The 22,314-nt window shown below is 44.4% G+C and overlaps 1 protein-coding gene and 1 pseudogene across 1 annotated transcript; both read right to left on the bottom strand.

Annotated features, from left to right (window-relative positions):
- Nucleotides 1-2,993: 2,993 nt before the first annotated feature.
- On the bottom strand, nucleotides 2,994-5,554 carry LOC123399098. The gene has a single exon (XM_045093518.1). The coding sequence runs from the start codon at nucleotides 5,552-5,554 to the stop codon at nucleotides 3,107-3,109; it is 2,448 nt and encodes an 815-aa protein (XP_044949453.1). The 3' UTR covers nucleotides 2,994-3,106.
- Nucleotides 5,555-9,665: 4,111 nt separating this feature from the next.
- Nucleotides 9,666-20,398, bottom strand: LOC123452353 (annotated as a pseudogene).
- Nucleotides 20,399-22,314: the final 1,916 nt, after the last annotated feature.

Genomic DNA, 22,314 nt, shown 5'->3' with positions numbered 1-22,314 from the left:
TTACGATAAAAACTAGATGCACTTCGTGTACAAACTGGATCATCCTTCGAAGTATCAAGGTTTGAGACGAAAACCCATCTGCTACAAAGGCATTTTATTAAAATGATTTTAATTCCATACTTTTTATGCATTCAATATGCACCATACTATAACATGTTAAAATCTACAGAAAGTACTAACAAAAAATAATAAAGAACAACAATTAAATGGCTAAAACAACTATATAAGCAAAACAATATTGTTTTAATTAAAATCTAAATTTAAATTATTCTAAAAATAACCAAATAAATCTTACTGTGATAACAATCTAACAGATGACTAGGAGAAAAAAGAATTAAATTAAAAACTATTTGTAAACTCAAGTTATTCACAATTTGGGTTTGAAGAAAATTTGAACAAATTCAAATGTAAACCATTCAAATTTAAAAACTAATTGCACAAACAAAAACTAGACAAAATTTTGAATCTAATGCAAAAAGAATCACTCAAAAAAATTAAATATCCTAAAAGATATAAGCAATTTAAAACAGAAACTACAAACAGAAATAAAATTTAAAAACAGGAAAAAATAAAAATACAAAACCCCTTTAGTCCCGGTTCGTGTCTCGAACCGGGACTAAAGGTCTACCCTTTAGTCCCGGTACTAAAGCCTCCAAACCCTTTAGTCCCGGTTCGAGACACGAACCGGGACTAAAGGTCCCTTTTGAACCGGGAATAAAGACCGACCGGCGCCCTTGTCGTTCGAACCGGGACAAATGCTAACATTAGTCCCGGTTCGTAATGGAACCGGGACTAATGTGTAAATTGAGCTGGGACGGAAGCCCTTTTTTCTGCTAGTGCATACTTTTTTTTGGTGTATGGTGAAGTAACTATTGTACTACATTGCTTGGCATGCCCTCGTCTCGCCTCTAGCTCTCCGCTAATGGCCTGGCCCAACATTGTAGCTCCTTAGAGCAGTTTTGGAAAGGTTGCATGGACAGGTTTTGATCGGTTTTAAAACCTTCTCTGCGGTTTATTCTTCTTCCATGTTTCAATGTGATTTCCGTAACGATCTCATCTTTTTCTCAAATTGGTTTCTTTTTCTCTGTATGTCTTTTCTCTTTGTTCTTCATTTTTCAAATACATGTTAATGTTTTTTATACATGTTGAATATTTTCTTAAAACATGTTGAATACTTTTCTAAAATACGTGTTGAACATTTATCAATTCACATTGATGAAAATATGTAACACAAAACTTTTATTTATTAATGTGAAAAGCATTTTTTTAATGTTTAGACATTTTTTAAAACGCCATGAACATTTTTCTCAATGGTACGAAGTAGTATATTAAATTGTGTAAGAATTTTTCAAACATCTCATGAACATATTTTTTAAACCCATGAATATATTTTTTTTAGAAAAGGAGGTTTGCCTCCGGCCTCTGCATCAGGGCGATGCATCCAACCATTTTATTTAATGAAACGAAGCAAACATTCAGCGGTTCCGAACCAGGTCCAAAATAACAGAAAATTACATAAATGGATAATAAAAAGCCACAACCGGCTACAAATATAGGCCTAGATGCCTAATCATCTATCCTATTAGTGGACCGCCATCCAAACCGGTTGTATATATCTCGTGCTACCATCTCTCATCGGATAGACCAGGTAACCAAAGGCTCCCTGATTTTCACAGGTGTGAGTAACGACCATATACGGATCCACGCCGATGCCGTGTGGAGTACCTGCAAGAAATTGACATTTGATAATCTGTTAAAGTTCACATCATTTCTGCAATTCCAAATAGCCCAGATCAATGCACATGCTCCTATACGAATATGTGTGGCAATATACATGTTTACCCCATTTAGCCACGTCCCAAACAACGTATCAATGCTATCCGGTGGTGTAATGTTGAAAGCTATATGGACTGTTTGCCATAGAATTTTAGCAAGTGGGCAATGAAGAAAAAGGTGTTTGATAGTCTTCTCATGATCAGAGAAGGAACAACGTTTATCCCCGCCCCCCAATTTCTCTTAGCCAAATTATCTCTGGTTAGAATCACCTTCTTATGGACAAACCACATGAAAATTTTGATCCGTAAAGGGACTTTAACTTTCCAGATATTATTGGACTTGGGAATAGTAGATGTATTTATGAAGCTTAAATACATGGACTTCACAGAAAACACTCCATTGGGCATTAGCTTCCAATGAAACTTGTCCGCCTCCTCCGATAAGCAGAGATCCATGAGTCTTGTAACTAAATGCAGCCATGCATCCCATCTATGTCCTATCAATGCTCTCCGGAACTGAATATTCAGAGGATTAGACTGTAATATTATGGCAACGTATGGGTCCTTACGTTGAACAATATTATAGATAGATGGATAGTGTATGGCTAGAGGCAAGTCCCCCATCCATGTATCCTCCCAGAATCTAGTTGACTTCCCATCACCTACAACAAATCTTGATTTTTGAAAGAAGGTTGTTCTCACTGACATCAAGCCTTTCCAAAATGCTGAATCATTGGGATTTAGTAGCACCTGAGCTAGAGTTTTAGTTTGTAGGTACTTATTACGCAAAATTTATACCCACATAACCTCCGTCTCCATAGAAAGTCTGAACAGCCATTTGCTTAGCAGACATCTATTCTTTACCTCTAAATTTTCAATTCCCAACCCTCCCTGATCTTTAGGCCTGCAAATAATATCCCACCTAGTAAGTCGGTATTTTTTCTTAATTTAGTCACTTTGCGAGAAGAACCGAGATCTATAAAAGTCTAATCTTTTTCGTACCCTGACTGGTACAAGAAAGAAGAAGGAAAGAAGGAACACATTGGCATGCTCGTGAGAACCGAGTTAATAAATTGTTAATGAAGCACACGACATTGGAATATATATATATATATATATATATATATATATATATATATATATATATATATATATATATATATATATATTATTGTATGTCATTTTCAAATCAAGGAATTGAAAGTGTATGTACTGAAATGAAACACATGACAAACTTCTTAGTAGCACACCACACCACACCACACCAATCAACATGAAACAACACAAAAGGTAGTGAATTGAAACACATAACTAGCTAGGACTCATACGACTTAAACATCACCAGGGGTGTTAGGCATGGCAGCCTCTGGCCGGCTAATGAACCCGAGGTGGGTGAGTAACGCCCACAGAAGTGTTATCAGCTCGCCACCCCGCGCAATGGCCTCGGCATGGGCGGCGACATTGTCCGACGGGGCGGCATAGAGTATCATCTCAGACCAGAATTCTGCGAGGAGCTCCCATGCCACCTCTTCTCCTTCATTTCCCGCCAGCTCCACCAGCTTCTTCCCGAGCTCCGCACCATTCTTGAGCAGGTCGTGTGCCTCTTCAGACCCGGCACTCAGCGCCTGGACCAGCGCTTCAGGACTCAATGACGCCTGCCCGGTGTTGCCGGATGCCGCGAGTGCGCGCTTGGCTTTTTTCTTGATGCCCTTGTACAAGCTTTTGCACCACTCGTTGTTGTCGGGGAGTAGATCTGGGACATAGGCTACCAAGTAGGCACAATAGCGTGACAAGTGTGTGGCGGCAATCTCATTAGCAGAGTCAGCCTGGCGGAGTGGCTCCGATGTTCTCACTTCAAGGATGCTCGTGGCAATGTGGGCCACAAGCATGGTATCAGCTACACCTTTGACGCCATTCGATGTTGAGAGCGGATTGTTGTCGGCCTGCAGTTGTAGCCTTGTACAAAGGGATGCCACGCCATTGCTTCTGTTCTTCCAATTGGGGCTTCTAAGTGGCTTGAGGAGAGCTGCCTTCACTGCTCTTGGTACCTTCTTCCTGTGAAGCAGTGGGATGAGGCGTCCGAGAAGAGGCACTGGGGTTGTGCTTGGGTGGAGTGCCAAGACTGAGCATTGGTTCATTTTGTCCACCCAATGATTTAGCAGCTTGCATTTTCTACGCAGCACAAGGCTAAGCATCTTCTTCTTCCAATGTGATTTCTGCCACAAAGAAGCATGCCTAACATAGGAGCAGATCAGGAATACTTTAGTCCAGTTAGAGCAGATGTAACAAGCAATCTCCCGCACCTCCGAAAGCACAACTAGTGCCGCAAGCAAACCCACTGGGGCAAGATCGAAGAAAATATTTCCATATTGTATCTGGTTCGAAGAACTATAGAAAAAATCTTCATGTTCATTCTGGAACGAAGGATGGAAATTCAGAAAACACTGCATCTGTCCATGATGTGGCCATCCCATAAAAGCATACAGCAAAATCACAACTGTTATGAGCAATAGATATAATAAGCTCAAACCCATGGTTAGAAGTGAAATAGATATGCTCAAAATGGGTAGCCAACTGCTTGAATATGAGGTTGGGAGAGATGAATAATAATAATCATGAAGGAAAGAAAGCTCATGTGCAATCATCCCAAGTGGTCTTTCATCATCAACATCCTGGAGCAACACGTGTGACAATAAGTTATGGGCCTTGATGAAACCAAACTCAGCAATTGTATGCCTTGTAAATCGACATCTTAACAACTTGAACAATGCAAACGAAAAGCATATATCTTTTAGCTGCTTGGTTGAATACCTCGGAAATATATCATCCTCTAACCTCCAAACTTTATCAGTGGTCACTAAATTGTTGTTGTCTATCCCTGTCCCATCAGCTTGGTTAAATAACCATTTGATACTATAACCATGAGGCTCCTTCTGTACCAATGTTGTGTCCTCTCCCGTAACTATGAGTGGAGGAAGGGAATGCTCACTTGTTAGCTTGGCTTTTAGTTGCTCCATGTATCCAACAATGAAATGAGGATTGCGCCCAAATGCTAATGACCTGCTTGCCCCATACCAAGCATAATATTTGAGAAGTAGCTTGGCAATGAGAAGAGAAAACAATGGAAGAACCGGTAATCCATTTGCAAGATCCATATGCTTTATGGACCATTGTCTCGTTGAATAATATCCCCCTCCTAGGTAGTACACGACAATGTACGAGGTCCATATTGCTTGAACAAGCAGTACAGTGCCAGGAAGGGTAATGTTTAGTCCTTTGTTGTCATCACCAGCAACTATTGTAGTGGTGTTGGCGCCAGCAATCTGAACAAGACTAGCCCATACGAACACAGTGTAAATGTGGCTACGTGTACTGCACCACCCTGGTATTATGTGTGCATCGGAGGAAATAGTGACAACACCTAGATTACTATCGACGGTAGAGACAACATAGGAGAGGATGGGCACGAACAAGGTGGTGGCACCAAGGAAGAGGAAGCTGGTAAGTGGATGGTGACGGTAGCGCTGACCATAGGCACCGATCCCAACAATAACTCCTATCACGATGGTGCTGGCCACCAGCAGAGCGTTCACTCTCATCAACTGCCCATCTATGTGCTTAGAGAAGTCAGTGATTGCTTGGTCGGAGCAGTTTCCGACGCCCATAATCTGCTTAACACACATATCAAATTCAAACATCAGTACAAGTTGAAGATGTTGACAAACACGCAAAAAGAATACAACCATTCGTCCAATGATGCTATGCTGCAATGTAAGCATTCAATTGATTCACTGATAGAACAACATTAAGACCAAACTAGCTCATAGATTCTTGTACTAAAGGAAATGATAAGCTTACACAAGGGTGGCAATCGGACTGCTGGAGTACCAGAGTATTGTTTCCTTGAGCGTCGGTTTTCAACCATGCGTGCTACGAGGTCATGGAAATATGTGTGTTATCTATTGCTACTAGCAGTCCATCCTGACATTTGCAAATGCACCATTCTCCTGATATAACTAATATATGCCTTTTTTTTCCTTTTTGTCTTTTTCATTTTTTCCACTTTTCCTTTGTTCCCTTTATTCCTTGGATCTGGATGCTAGACATGTTCTTTATTCCATGGTTCTTTGTAAAAACAAAAGAGCAAAATAGCTTTGGTACGTATCTGTTCGTCTCACTCACACTTTTTCATGTACTCAAGATTACCTTCACCCGGTGGCTTGGACTACATGTTGCTATGCACAGGAGCTCCATAAGAGTCAGCCCTTGTTGAAATACGCTGCACATCTTTCTCATTCGCTTACGCTTATAAATAAATGTGTTGGTCGGTTAATGCAATTTAATCAAAACGGCACGGAGTGACCAGCCCGGATTTTTTTGAGCTGAAAACAGCTGAGCATTTAAGCATGCAATTCAACATGGCTAAGGAGATCGACGCCTAATTTAAGAAGTGAAATTTTTTAGTGTAGCCTCAATTGATATATGAATCCTCCCTGATCTTCCTTTTTCCTCATGCATGTGAAGATAAAATAAAATCAAAATGTACAATAAATAAACTATTTTTCTGCTGTTTCCAGATAAATATGGTTCTAGTTATGATTGTCCAAATGTATTACCTTTTTGAGTTAGACCAAGTTTTGACCCGCAAATAGAAAAAGGAAAAAAGGGTTTGACCAAGTTCTCAGAACAATGCATCAACGTGTACAAGATGAAATGAAGAGATTGTGAACATATGTTTCATGATTGATCTGAATTCGATGTTATAAATGTTGGTACTTGACGCACATCGTCTCTCATTTGTTAGCACATCAATTTCAATTGCAATGATTCCGCGCGTGGGCAAGATGCCTCTCTCGTTTGTGATATATAAGCCTTGATTAAAGTTATTGCAGCGAGCACCTAGCTTTCTCTTTCGTGTACTGCTAATATACTCACACCTAGCTTTATGTCCGGCTGTGTGAGTGTGACTGTCAAGTGAGCTAAATTTGTGATACTCCCTCCATTCCACAATGTAGTGCGCATGCGTTTTGCGAGATCTAAATTTCACCATAAATTTAACCAATGAGGCCGATTGTGATGGAAGCAAAAGTTATATTATTGAATCCGTATATGAATAAAGTTTTTGATGGTACAGTTTTTCCTTCCGTTGCAATCATCCACATTGATTAAATTCATTGTTTAACTTAAAAATTAAAAACCGAGGACGCACTATATTATGGAATGGAGGGAGTAGAAGCTTTAGACAGTAGGAGAATCATGTGTTCCAAACTCCAAAGTGTGAACAATACGGTATTTGGCACTTTGGCCTCCCTTTGATCGATGCTGTCTTCGGTCCCTGACGTACTCCCTTGTGCCCCGCGCTCCCTCCGCGCCCGCCCAGGCCGCCGTCGCGCCCCGCCCGCCCAGGCCGCCGTCGCGCCCCGCCCCCGCGCTCCCTCCGCGCCCCGGCCGTCGCGCCCCCGCGCCCGCCCAGGCCGCCGTCGCGCCCCTCCCGCCCCGTCCGCCATCGCGCCCCGCCCGCCCAGGCCGCCGTCGCGCCCCGCCCCCACGCCCGCCCCGTCCGCCGCGCCAGCCGCCCCGCCCGCCCCGGCCGCTGCCGCGCCCACCGCGCCCGCCCCGGCCACCGCGTTAGCCGCCCCTCCCCTTCCCTCTCCTGCCGCAGAAGGAGCTCGCCGCGGCGGCGCCGCAGCAGCAGCAGCGCGCGAGCGCCAGCAGCCGGCGCGCGCGGTCCTGGCTGTATTCCGATTTTGAGGGTTCTAGTCTTTGCCCCTGTTTTTCAACCCTTAAAAGTGTCAAAAATGTGCAATTCTCAACCCTTAAAACTGGTTTTTGTTTTAAGGGTTTGAGGGTTCTACTAGACATGCTCTAATCGCCCCCGAGTCGCCTACGTGAGACGACGCGAGGGGGGGGAGGGGAATCTTCACCACCCTGGTATTACTACCAAGATTACATATATTTAACCCAAATGATAATGTCCACACGTGTGACATGTTTGTACTTTGCCCACACGCGTCGATCCACGTTGATTCTGTTTTGCACGAATCCTAAAGGAATTTGTTGAAATTTCAGTGCAACGTAGGCATCATCGTGTTTGTGGGCGTTGGAGAGTTCGACCACACGACCCGGCAGCGCGTGGTAGACATCTACGATGTGTGGGCAAACCAGTTTCTGTCCACACAGTCACCACCTAGTCCACGCGTGTGTGGGCGAACTGTGCTTCGCCCACTTGATGCTCGTCTGTTGCTAGATGGCAACTGTAGTTGTGCGTACGTCGCAACTATGATGGGCAACTATGATTCATTGCTAGATGGCAAGTGCAATTGCGCGTACGTGCCAACCGGATAAGCATACGTGACAACTATGATTAACATACATAGCAATTATGGTTGGACCACATGTGACAACTAGTTAAACACATATGACAACTATCTCCGGATAACTAAAGTGTCATCCCGCAGGTCACTATAGTTAACTAAAACAGAGAGAGTTGTCATGTTTTCTCAACTACATTTGCCATCTCGGGTTACTAAAATTTTCATTCCCGAGGGGTAACTAAAGTTTCATCTCGCGGGTAACTAACTTAGCTGCGTCATGTATGTGAGAAGATATGCTCCGTGCCACACGCGGGGATGGGAATGAATAATACTTGTTTGGAGTGTGGTCCGAAGTAGTTGCGCCTACACGCGTTTTTGAACCGAACCGGCTCCTCTTTCGTACATGACATGTTTAACAGCCATGGGCTTTAGAACATAACCAATATAACTCCAAGATAATCTTCCTTGCCCTTGTGAAACAAAGAGAGAATCGACTCAAGGGCGTGTGATGTGACTTGTGATATAGGCCTTCCGACCGCTTTTAACAAGATAATTAAGCTACTGTAATTTAATTTGTGGTAGCTTTAGAAACACCATCTATACTACTAGTAAATATATGTAATCTTGCAACAGACTTTAAATACTAGTAAATATATGTAATCCCGCTAGAGATCCGGTCGGCGGCACAGAGCATGGTGGTGGTCTTCAACATGGCCTTCACCTTCATCATCGCCCAGATCTTCATCATGATGCTCTACCACTTCAAGTTCGGCCCCTTCTACTTCTTTGGCGTCCGCGAGCTCCTCATGACCGCCTTCATCTAGTTCTTCCTGCCGGAGACCAAGGGCATCCCCATCAAGGAGATGGACCGGATCTGCGCCACGCATTGGTACTAGAGATAGTGAAGCGCTTTGTTAAGGGCAATGGCAGACTTGAAATCTCCACTTGACGTCATCCAACGCCGTATGACCAACATCGATGGACTGCCTCAGTCCATCATAGTTTTGATGATTGATCTCCTTTGGCTAGATATATATCCCTAGTGTGGTCGTTAGCTAGAGGATGTTTATCATAGAGTTAGTTATTAATTAGTTTCGGGAAAACCTAGTTAATTATGTGTATTAATGTTGATGCGTAGCAGGAATTGAACGACTCGACAAATTAATCTACTACTGCTGTGATGATCCTGGTAAATAATATACCACGACTTTGGTGTTTAGAGATTGAAGAGCGTCCATTTACGACGTACAAATCCATATATATGTAACCAAATGTTGGGAAGCAGTAAGTTAATTATATGCCCTTAAGCAGCAACACAACACCAATCAAGATCAAATCAAACAATCAGAAATTGTAATGAAGCGAAACACATGACAAAAACAGTTCTTTTAGTAGCACACCACACCACACCACACCAATCAAGATGAATCGAAAGAACAAAAAAGTAGTGAATCGAAACACATGACACGGGCAGTTTTTTAGTAGCACACCACACCAAACCACACAGCACCAATCAAGATGAACGACAGAACAGAAAAGTAGTGAATCGAAACACATGACTAGTAGTACTTGAGTACTAATTAGACATCACCAGGGTGTTCTTAGGCGTGGCGGGCTCTGGCCGGCTGATCATCCAGACGTGGGTGAGCAAGGCCCACAGGAGTGTTATCAGCTCGCCGCCTCGCGCAATGGCATCGGCGTGAGCGTCCGACGGGGCGGCATAGAGGATCATCTCGGACCAGAAGTCCATGAGGACCTCCCATGCCTCCTCTTCTCCTTTATCCTCCAACAGCTCAATCAGCTTCTTGCCGAGCTCTGCGCCATTCTTATGATCAAAGTAGGCGCAGTAGTGTGACAAGTGTGTGGCGGCGATCTTATGATCAAAGTCAGCCTTCCCCGATCTACTCACTTCCAGGATGCTCGTGGCAATGTGAGCCACCAGCATTGTATTAGCAATACCTTTGACGCCATTGGACTGTGAGAAAAGGGTTGTTGTCGGCCTGTAGTTGTAGCCTTGTGCATAGGGATGCCACGCCATTGCTTCGGTTCCTCAGTGGCTTGAGGACGGCAGTCTTCACAACTGTCGGTACCTTCTTCCGGTCAAGCACAGGGATGAGGCGATGAAGAAGAGCCAGTGGAGTTGTTCTTGGGTTGAGGGTCAATACTGAGCACTGGTTCATTTTGTCCACCCAATGATTTAGCAGCTTGCATTTTCTGCGTAGCACAAGGCCTAGTAACTTGTTCTTCCAAGGTGATTGCTGCCAAGAAGAAGCATGCCTAACATAGTGGTGGATGAGGGATACTTTAGTCCAGTTAGAGCAGATGTAAGAAGCAATCTCCCGTAGCTCGGAAAGCACAACTAGTGACGCAAGTAAAAATACGGGTACATCATCCAAGTACCACTTTCCATAATGTTTCCAGGTCAATGTATCACATTCAATGCTACATTCAATCTGTGAATCATTCCATGAAGCTTCCCCCGGCATATGAAGAGTTTCATCCAACATATAGAACAAGCTCCAACCCATGCTTAAGAGAGATATAAATATGCTCAAAATGGGCAGCAACTCCTCGAATATGAGGTTGTGAAAGATGAACAATAATAATCGTGAAGGAAAGAAAGCTCAAGTGTAATCACACCAAATGCTCTTTCATCATCACTATCCTGGAGCAACATGTGTGGAAATAAGTTATAGGCCTTCATGAAACAAGTCTCAACAATTGTATGCCTTGCAAATCGGCATCTTAGCAGCTTGAACAACGCGAATGAAAAGCATAAATCTTTAAACTGTTCCCTTGAAGACATCGGAAACATGTCATCCTGCAACTGCCAAACTTTTTCAATGATCACTAAGCTGTTGTTTTCAATCCTTGCCCCATCAGCTTGGTTGGATAACAATTTGAGACTGTAACCACTGTTGGGGAACGTCGCATGGGAAACAAAAAAATTCCTACGCGCACGAAGATCTATCATGGTGATGTCCATCTACGAGAGGGGATGAGTGATCTACGTACCCTTGTAGATCGTACAGCAGAAGCGTTAGTGAACGCGGTTGATGTAGTGGAACGTCCTCACGTCCCTCGATCCGCCCCGCGAACAATCCCGCGATCAGTCCCACGATCTAGTACCGAACGGACGGCACCTCCGCGTTCAGCACACGTACGGCTCGACGATGATCTCGGCCTTCTTGATCCAGCAAGAGAGACGGAGAGGTAGAAGAGTTCTCCGGCAGCGTGACGGTGCTCCGGAGGTTGGTGATGACCTTGTCTCAGCAGGGCTCCGCCCGAGCTCCGCAGAAACGCGATCTAGAGGAAAAACCGTGGAGGTATGTGGTCGGGCTGCCGTGGAAAAGTCGTCTCAAATCAGCCCTAAAACCTCCGTATATATAGGTGGGAGGGAGGGGAGGAGGCAGCCTCAAAACCTAAAGGTTTGGCCGAAATTGGAGGTGGAGGAGTCCTACTCCAATCCTACTTGGAGTAGGATTCCACCTTCCCACTTGGAAACTCTTTCCACCTTGTGTTTTTTCCTTCTCAAACCTTATGGGCCTTAGTGGGAACTTATTCCAGCCCACTAGGGGCTGGTTTATCTCTTCCCATAGCCCATGAGACCCCTTGGGGCGTGACACCCCTCCCGATGGTCCCCGGCACCCCTCCCGGCACTCCCGGTACACTACCGATGAGCCCGAAACTTTTCCGGTAATGCACGAAAACCTTCCGGTAACCAAATGAGGTCATCCTATATATCAATCTTTGTTTCCGGACCATTCCGGAAACCCTCGTGACGTCTGTGATCTCATCCGGGACTCCGAACAACATTCGGTAACCAACCATATAACTCAAATACGCATAAAACAACGTCGAACCTTAAGTGTGCAGACCCTGCGGGTTCGAGAACTATGTAGACATGACCTGAGAGACTCCTTGGTCAATATCCAATAACGGGACCTGGATGCCCATATTGGATCCTACATATTCTACGAAGATCTTATCGTTTGAACCTCAGTGCCAAGGATTCATATAATCCCGTATGTCATTCCCTTTGTCCTTCGGTATGTTACTTGCCCGAGATTCGATCGTTAGTATCCGCGTACCTATTTCAATCTCGTTTACCGGCAAGTCTTTTTTCTCGTTCCGTAATACAAGATCCCGCAACTTACATTAAGTTACATTGCTTGCAAGGCTTGTGTGTGATGTTGTATTACCGAGTGGGCCCTGAGATACCTCTCCGTCACACGGAGTGACAAATCCCAGTCTCGATCCATACTAACTCAACGAACACCTTCGGAGATACCTGTAGAGCATCTTTATAGTCACCCAATTACGTTGCGACGTTTGATACACACAAAGGATTCCTCCGGTGTCCGTGAGTTATATGATCTCATGGTCATAGGAATAAATACTTGACACGCAGAAAACAGTAGCAACAAAATGACACGATCAACATGCTACGTCTATTAGTTTGGGTCTAGTGCATCACATGATTCTCCTAATGATGTGATCCCGTTATCAAGTGACAACACTTGCCTATGGCCAGGAAACCTTGACCATCTTTGATCAACGAGCTAGTCAACTAGAGGCTTACTAGGGACAGTGTTTTGTCTATGTATCCACACAAGTATTGTGTTTCCAATCAATACAATTATAGCATGGATAATAAACGATTATCATGAACTAAGAAATATAATAATAACTAATTTATTATTGCCTCTAGGGCATATTTCCAACAGTCTCCCACTTGCACTAGAGTCAATAATCTAGTTCACATCACCATGTGATTCCAACGAATCCAACACCCATATAGTTATGGGGTCTGATCACGTCTTGCTCGTGAGAGAGGTTTTAGTCAACGGTTCTGCAACTTTCAGATCCGTGCGTTCTTTACAAATCTTTATGTCATCTTATAGATGCTGCTACTACGTGCTATTCGGAAATGCTCCAAATATCTACTCTACTATATGAATCCGTTTCACTACTCATAGTTATTCGGATTAGTGTCAAAGCTTGCATCGACGTAACCCTTTACGACAAACTCTTTAACCACCTCCATAATCGAGAAAAATTCCTTAGTCCATTTGTTACTAAGGATAAATTTTGACCGCTGCTAGTGATTCAATCATGGATCACTCTTTGTACCTCTCAACAGACTTTGAGTCAAGGCACACATCAGGTGTGGTACACAGCATGGCATACTTTAGATTCTACGGCTAAGGCATAGAAGACGACCTTTGTCTATTCTCTTTATTCTGCCGTGGTCGGGTTTTGAGTCTTACTCAAATTCACACCTTACAACGCAACCAAGAACTCCTTCTTTACTGATCTTTTTTGAACTCCTTCAAAAACTTGTCAAGGCATGCATCTTGTTGAAACTTCTATTAAGCGCTTTCGATCTATCTCCATAGATCTTTGATGCTCAACGTTCAAGTAGCGCAATCTAGGTATTCCTTTGAAAAACTCCTTTCAAACAACCTTGTATGCTTTACAGAAATTCTACATTACTTCTGATCCACAATATGTCAACCACATATACTTATCAGAAATTCTATAGTGCTCCCACTCACTTCTTTGGAAATACAAGTTTCTCATAAACCTTGTACAAACCCAAAATCTTTGATCATCTCATCAAAGTATATATATTCCAACTCCGAGATGCTTGCACCAGTCCATTGAAGGATCGCTGGAGCTTGCATACTTGCTAGTATCTTTAGGATCGACAAAACCTCCTGGTTGTATCACATACAATGTTTGCTCAAGGAAACCGTCGAGCAAACAATGTTTTGACATCCTACGTGCAATATTTCATAAATAATGCATCAACAACTAACATAATTCTAACATACCTTTAGCATCGCTACGAGTGAGAAAGTCTCATCATAGTCAACTGTTTGATCTCGTCGAAAACATCTTTGCGACAAGTCGAGCTTTTCTTAATAGTGACCTATCACCATCATCGTCTGTTTTCCTTTAAAGATCCATCTTTACTCAATAGTCCTATGACCATCAAGTAATTCTTCCAAAGTGTACACTTTGTTTTCATCCATGGATCCTCTCTCGAATTTCATGGCTTCCAGCCATTCGTCGGAATCTGCGCCCACCATTGCTTTCTCCATAACTCGTAGGTTCACTGTTGCTCAACAACATGACCTCCAAGACAGGGTTACCGTACTACTCTGCAGCAGTACGCGACCTTGTCGACCTACAAGGTTTGTAGTAACTTGATTCGAAGCTCAATGATCACCATCATCAGCTTCCACTTCAATTGGTGTAGGCGCCACAGGAACAACTTCCTGCGCCCTGCTACACACTGGTTGAAGTGATGGTTCAGTAACCTCATCAAGTTCTACTACCCTCCCACTCAATTCTTTCGAGAGAAACCTTTCCTCAAGAAAGGATCCGTTTCTAGAAACAAACACTTTGCTTTCGGATCTGAGATAGGAGATGTACCCAACTGTTTTGGATACCCTATGAAGAAGCATTTATCCGCTTTGGGTTCGAGCTTATCAGACTGAAACTTTTTCACATAAGTGTCGAAACCCCAAACTTTCAAGAAACGACAGTTTAGATTTCTCTAAACCTCGGTCTATATTGTGTCATCTCAACGGAAATACGCGGTGCCCTATTTAAAGTGAGTGCGGTTGTCTCTAATGCATAACCCATAAACGATAGTGGTAATTCGATAAGAGACATCATAGTATGCACCATACCAAATAGTGCGTGGCTATGACGTTCAGACACATCATCACACTATGATGTTCCAGGTGGCATGAACTGCGAAACAATTTCCACATTGTCTTAACTGCGTACCAAAACTCGTAACTCAGATATTCATTTCTATGATCATATCGTAGACAGTTTATCCTCTTGTTACGACGAACTTCACTCTGAAACGGATTTGAACTTTTCAATATTTCAGACTTGTGATTCATTAAGTAAATACTCCTGTATCTACTCAAATCGTAAGTGAAGTAAGAACATAATGATATCCACTGCGTGCCTCAGTACCCATTGGACTGCATACATCAAAATGTATCACTTCCAACAAGTTACTATCTTATTTCATCTCAATGAAAACAAGGCCTTTCTCATGTGGTATGGTTTGCATGTCACTAGTGATTCGAAATCAGGTGAGTACAAAGATCCATCAGCATGGAGCCTCTTCATGCAATTTATACTAACATGACTCAAGCGGCAGTGCCACAAGTAAGTGGTACTATCATCATTAACTCGTATCTTTTTGGCACCAATATTATGAACATGTGTAACACTACAATCGAGATTCAATAAACCATTGAAGGTGATTATTCAAGAAAATAGAGTAACCATTATTCTCTTTAAATGAATAATCGTATTGCAATAAACACGATCCAATCATGTTCATGCTTAACGCAAGCACCAAATAACAATTATTTAGGTTTAACACCAATCCCGATGGTAGAGGGAGCGTGCGACGTTTGATCATATCAACCTTGGAAACACTTCCAACACGTATCGTCACCTCACCTTTAGGTAGTCTCCGTTTATGCCGTAGCTTTCATTTCGTGTTACTAATCACTTAGCAACCGAACCGGTATCCAATACCCTCATGCTACTAGGAGTACTAGTAAAGTACACATCAACATCATGTATATCTAATATACTTCTCTTGACTTTTGCCAGCGTTCTTATCTACCAAGTATCTAGAGTTGCTCCGCCTCAGTGACTGTTCCCCTCATTACAGAAGCACTTAGTCTCGGGTTTGGGTTTAATCTTGGGTCTCTTCATTAGTGCAGCAACTGTTTTGCTGTTTCATGAAGTATCCCTTCTATCCCTTGCCTTTCTTGAAACTTAGTGGTTTTACAAACCATCAACTATTGATGCTCCTTCTTGATTTCTACTTTCGTAGTGTCAAACATCACGAATCACTCAAGGATCATTGTATGTATCCTTGATATGTTATAGTTCATCACGAAGCTCTCACAGCTTGGTGGCAGTGACTTTGGAGAACTATCACTATCTCATCTGGCAGATTAACTCCCACTTGATTCAAGCGATTGTCGTACTCAGACAATCTGAGCACACGCTCAACGATTGAGCCTTTCTCCTTTACTTTGTGGACAAAGAATCTTGTCGGAGGTCTCGTACCTCTTAACAAGGGCACAAGCATGAAATCACAATTTCATCTCTTTAGAACATCACTTATGTTCCGTGACGTTTTACAACGTTTTCGGCGCCTTGCTTCTAAGCCATTAAGTATTTGCACTGAACTATCGTGTAGTCATCAGAAACGTGTATGTCGAATGTTCATAGCATCCACAGACGACGCTCGAGGTGCAGCACACCGAGTGGTGTATTAAGGACATAAGCCTTCTGTGCAGCAACGAGGACAATCCTCGGTTTTACAGACTCAGTCTGCAAAGTTTGCTACTATCAACTTTCAACTAAATTTTCTCTAGGAACATATAAAATAGTAGAGCTGTAGCGCAAGCTACATCGTAATTCGCAAAGACCATTAGACTATGTTCATGACAATTAGTTCAATTAATCATATTACTTAAGAACTCCCACTCAAAAAGTACATCTCTCTAGTCATTTGAGTGGTACATGATCCAAATCCACTATCTCAAGTCCGATCATCACGTGAGTCGAGAATAGTTTCAGTGGTAAGCATCTCTATGCTAATCATATCAACTATATGATTCATGCTCGACCTTTCGGTCTCATGTGTTCCGAGGCCATGTCTGCACATGCTAGGCTCGTCAAGCTTAACCCGAGTGTTCCGCGTGCGCAACTGTTTTGCACCCGTTGTATGTGAACGTTGAGTCTATCACACCCGATCATCACGTGGTGTCTCGAAACGACGAACTGTAGCAACGGTGCACAGTCGGGGAGAACACAATTTCGTCTTGAAATTTTAGTGAGAGATCACCTCATAATGCTACCGTCGTTCTAAGCAAAATAAGGTGCATAAAAGGATTAACATCACATGCAATTTATAAGTGACATGATATGGCCATCATCACGTGCTTCTTGATCTCCATCACCAAAGCACCGGCACGATCTTCTTGTCACCGGCGTCACACCATGATCTCCATCATCATGATCTCCATCAACGTGTCGCCATCGGGGTTGTCGTGCTACTCATGCTATTACTACTAAAGCTACGTCCTAGCAAAATAGTAAACGCATCTGCAAGCACAAACGTTAGTTATAAAGACAACCCTATGGCTCCTGCCGGTTGCCGTACCATCGACGTGCAAGTCGATATTATCTATTACAACATGATCATCTCATACATCCAGTATATCACATCACATCGTTGGCCATATCACATCACAAGCATACCCTGCAAAAACAAGTTAGACGTCCTCTAATTTTGTTGTTGCATGTTTTACGTGGTGACCATGGGTATCTAGTAGGATCGCATCTTACTTATGCAAACACCACAACGGAGATATATGAGTTGCTATTTAACCTCATCCAAGGACCTCCTCGGTCAAATCCGATTCAACTAAACTTGGAGAAACCGACACTTGCCAGTCATCTTTGAGCAACGGGGTTACTCGTAGCGATGAAACCAGTCTCTCGTAAGCGTACGAGTAATGTCGGTCCAAGCCGCTTCAATCCAACAATACCGCGGAATCAAGAAAAGACTAAGGAGGGCAGCAAAGCGCACATCACCGCCCACAAAAACTTTTGTGTTCTACTCGAGAAGACATCTACGCATGAACCTAGCTCTGATACCACTGTTGGGGAACGTCGCATGGGAAACAAAAATTTTCCTACGCGCACGAAGACCTATCATGGTGATGTCCATCTATGAGAGGGCATGAGTGATCTACGTACCCTTGTAGATCGTACAGCAGAAGCGTTAGTGAACGCGGTTGATGTAGTGGAACGTCCTCACGTCCCTCGATCCGCCCCGCGAACAATCCCGCGATCAGTCCCACGATCTAGTACCGAACGGACGGCACCTCCGCGTTCAGCACACGTACGGCTCGACGATGATCTCGGCCTTCTTGATCCAGCAAGAGAGACGGAGAGGTAGAAGAGTTCTCCGGCAGCGTGACGGCACTCCGGAGGTTGGTGATGACCTTGTCTCAGCAGGGCTCCGCCCGAGCTCCGCAGAAACGAGATCTAGAGGAAAAACCGTGGAGGTATGTGGTCGGGCTGTCGTGGAAAAGTCGTCTCAAATCAGCCCTAAAACCTCCGTATATATAGGTGGGAGGGAGGGGAGGAGGCAGCCTCAAAACCTAAAGGTTTGGCCGAAATTGGAGGTGAGGAGTCCTACTCCAATCCTACTTGGAGTAGGATTCCACCTTCCCACTTGGAAACTCTTTCCACCTTGTGTTTTTTCCTTCTCAAACCTTATGGGCCTTAGTGGGAACTTATTCCAGCCCACGAGGGGCTGGTTTATCTCTTCCCATAGCCCATGAGACCCCTTGGGGTGTGACACCCCTCCCGATGGTCCCCGGCAACCCTGCCGGCACTCCCGGTACACTACCGATGAGCCCGAAACTTTTCCGGTAATGCACGAAAACCTTCCGGTAACCAAATGAGGTCATCCTATATATCAATCTTCGTTTCCGGACCATTCCGGAAACCCTCGTGACGTCCGTGATCTCATCCGGGACTCCGAACAACATTCGGTAACCAACCATATAACTCAAATACGCATAAAACAACGTCGAACCTTAAGTGTGCAGACCCTGCGGGTTCGAGAACTATGTAGACATGACCTGAGAGACTCCTTGGTCAATATCCAATAGCGGGACCTGGATGCCCATATTGGATCCTACATATTCTACGAAGATCTTATCGTTTGAACCTCAGTGCCAAGGATTCATATAATCCCGTATGTCATTCCCTTTGTCCTTCGGTATGTTACTTGCCCGAGATTCGATCGTTAGTATCCGCGTACCTATTTCAATCTCGTTTACCGGCAAGTCTCTTTACTCGTTCCATAATACAAGATCCCGCAACTTACATTAAGTTACATTGCTTGCAAGGCTTGTGTGTGATGTTGTATTACCGAGTGGGCCCCGAGATACCTCTCCGTCACACGGAGTGACAAATCCCAGTCTCGATCCATACTAACTCAACGAACACCTTCGGAGATACCTGTAGAGCATCTTTCTAGTCACCCAATTACGTTGCGACGTTTGATACACACAAAGCATTCCTCCGGTGTCCGTGAGTTATATGATCTCATGGTCATAGGAATAAATACTTGACACGCAGAAAACAGTAGCAAGAAAATGACACGATCAACATGCTACGTCTATTAGTTTGGCTCTAGTCCATCACATGATTCTCCTAATGATGTGATCCCGTTATCAAGTGACAACACTTGCCTATGGCCAGGAAACCTTGACCATCTTTGATCAACGAGCTAGTCAACTAGAGGCTTACTAGGGACAGTGTTTTGTCTATGTATCCACACAAGTATTGTGTTTCCAATCAATACAATTATAGCATGGATAATAAACGATTATCATGAACTAAGAAATATAATAATAACTAATTTATTATTGCCTCTAGGGCATATTTCCAACAACCACAAGGCACCCTTTTATAATTTATCAATCTTATGTCCTCTCCTGCAACTATGAGTGGAGGAAGGGAATGCTCAGTTGCTGGCCCGACATGCTGCTTTTCATCTTTTAGCTGCTCCATGTATACAACAATGAGATGTGGATTGCGCCCAAATGCTAACGAACTTCTTGCACTGTACCATGCATAATATTTGAGGAGTTTAGCAACGATAAGAGCAAAGGATGGAAGAAGGACCAATACCTCTCCGGGCTCCACATTCTTTAGCGACCATTGTCTCGGTGAATAAAAATCCTTTCCTAGCAAATTAACGGCAAGGTAGGAAGTCCATATTGCTTGAACAAGCAGTACTGTGGCAGGAGGGGTGATGTTGCGACCTTCCTTATCATCACCAGCAACTATTGCAGTGGTGTTGAGGCCAGCAATCTGAATAAGACTAGCCCATACGAAGACAGAGATGATGTGGTCCTGTGTGTGACAACTCCCTGATATGATGTGTGGACCAGAGAAAATGGCGATGACATCTTGATTACCAATGGTAGAGTTAACATACGAGAGGATGGGCAGGAACAAGGTGTTGGCACCAACGAAGAGGAAGCCGGTCAGGGGATGGTGACGGAAGCGCTGACCATAGGCACCGATCCCGACCATAACTCCTATCACGATGGTGCTCGCCACCAGAAGAGCATTCACTCGCACCAATTGCCCATCTATGTGATTAGAGAAGTCACGGATTGCTTCATCAGAGCAGTTTCCGGTGCCCATGATCTGCTTAACACACATGCCAAATCCAACGTCAACACATATTGAATTTGTTGATAAATAATTAAATATGCATGCAAAAAATAATATGTACAGTGCTACGTATGATACTAGTATACTGCAATCATACGTATTTAAATTAATAATCAACCACCAATACGAGAACAATCAGCTCATACTAAATTGCTGTACTAGCAGCTCAAACAAAAAAAAATAGATTGGTTGTTGTGCTAACAAGATTAGATTTAGGAGTAAAGGAAATTACCTCACACAAGGGTAGCAATCGGACTGCTGGAGACGTCAATCCGGACTGCTGGAGTACAAGCATGCGTGCTACTAAGTGGTCATGGAGACATTTGCTGATGCAGCCTTACCATGCCAGACGTAATTAATAAATCATGTCATTTTCCCTCTTTCATGTCTTCCACTACGTACTTTGTTATTAGGCAGGTTCTTTATTCCTTTGTTCTTTGCTGAAAAGGAAAGCTCTTGTACAATATACACTCTTTTGTCTCATATACACATCTAATGTAGTAGCTGATTCAGTGCTGTATAAACGTCGGTGCTCGATCTCTCCGGCTCATATTAATTCTCTAGGAGCAAGAACGAACTTATATTAGACAAGTTTCACCTATGAGCAAGAACGATTGCTTCGAAGCAAGGGGAGTACATGTCTATTTCACGATCGGATTTGAACCACCCACTATACATTTACAGCATGTTTTTTCATTTATGTTGTCCCTCCTAGCTGGTGTAAATCAACTTTGCATTTGAAGTTACATAGTATCTGTGATGTGATGTGAGCATCTTTAAAAGGAATTCCAGATTCCTGACGTACGGCTTGTAGGGCTGGTTAGCGCATGTGTCTCCTCCTTTGCCTACCTAGCCTGGATCAGGTGGCGTCCTGTGCATTGTTAGTGTAAAAATGGAACCCCCTGCTACAGATCATCGGAGACAAGAAAGGAGAGAGGAAGAGACAACACACAAGATTTCCCGGTGCACGAACACCTTGTCGCCCGAACGGCTATTTGTGTATTCCGGCGAGCTCGTACTCACCCCCACTTGTTACAATGTCCAACACTAGGATTTTATACCACGCACACGAAGGACATGCTCTCCGCGCTCCTGCCTGCTCGCGCCCATGACCTAGCACGCTCTGGCGGCGTCCTCCGCGCGCGCCTGCAACGCCCACGACGCACCGAACCCTCCCGATCGCTACGCTCCCCTAGACGTAGTATCTAACAGACACGCACGCACACGGCGCCACCCTACCCTGACGGCCCGCGCACACTGTGCACGCACACACGCACGCCACTGCCGCGGACCCGACGCACCAGACGCACCTGGTGGGCGCCCACACACGCACGAAGCGCGCTAGCTCGCCGCCGCGGCTTATTCCAACGCAACACTCACCCCCTAAGCCGTGGCTTAGAGTAGCGCGGCGTTCTCGACGTCGACGTCTCCCATCAACGCATATTCCTCCGCCGTCGGCCCCTTCCTCCGATGAGAATCCTTCTTGAAATGACCCCGCTCGTCGTAGTGGTAGCAGCGCCCGCGTCGGTTCTACCGGACGCTTGACGCCACGCTCTTGCCGTCGTCGTCGTCGTCCCGCACACTGCCTCGCCGGCGCTCCCGCGCACGCCACCGCTCCGCGGTGAGCATTAGCTGCTCCACGCCATGGTCGGCACCGTCCTGCCCGCGCCGACGCAGCCGCTCGTCGAAGGCTTTCAAGCGACCAAGGGCGTCCTCAAACACCATGGGCGAGACATCGCAGAATTGCTCGATTCCGGCCACCGCCACGTACATGCGATCCGGCACGGCGTTGAGCAATTTGTTTACCATCGCGGCGTCGTCCAGGGTCGATCCGAGCCCCGCGTAACGCGCCGCCATCCCGCTGATCTTCCCCGCAAATGCGTCCAGGGACTCGCCGTCGTCCA

This window comes from Hordeum vulgare, chromosome 5H (genome assembly GCF_904849725.1).
Source record: "Hordeum vulgare subsp. vulgare chromosome 5H, MorexV3_pseudomolecules_assembly, whole genome shotgun sequence".
NCBI classification, from domain to species: Eukaryota; Viridiplantae; Streptophyta; class Magnoliopsida; order Poales; family Poaceae; genus Hordeum; species Hordeum vulgare.
This window is presented reverse-complemented; position numbering and strand designations above follow the sequence as displayed.

Bases quoted from the DNA above. Each gene is read 5' to 3' on its own strand.
- LOC123399098 (XM_045093518.1), bottom strand. From the start codon at position 5,554: ATGCTTACATTGCAGCATAGCATCATTGGACGAATGGTTGTATTCTTT.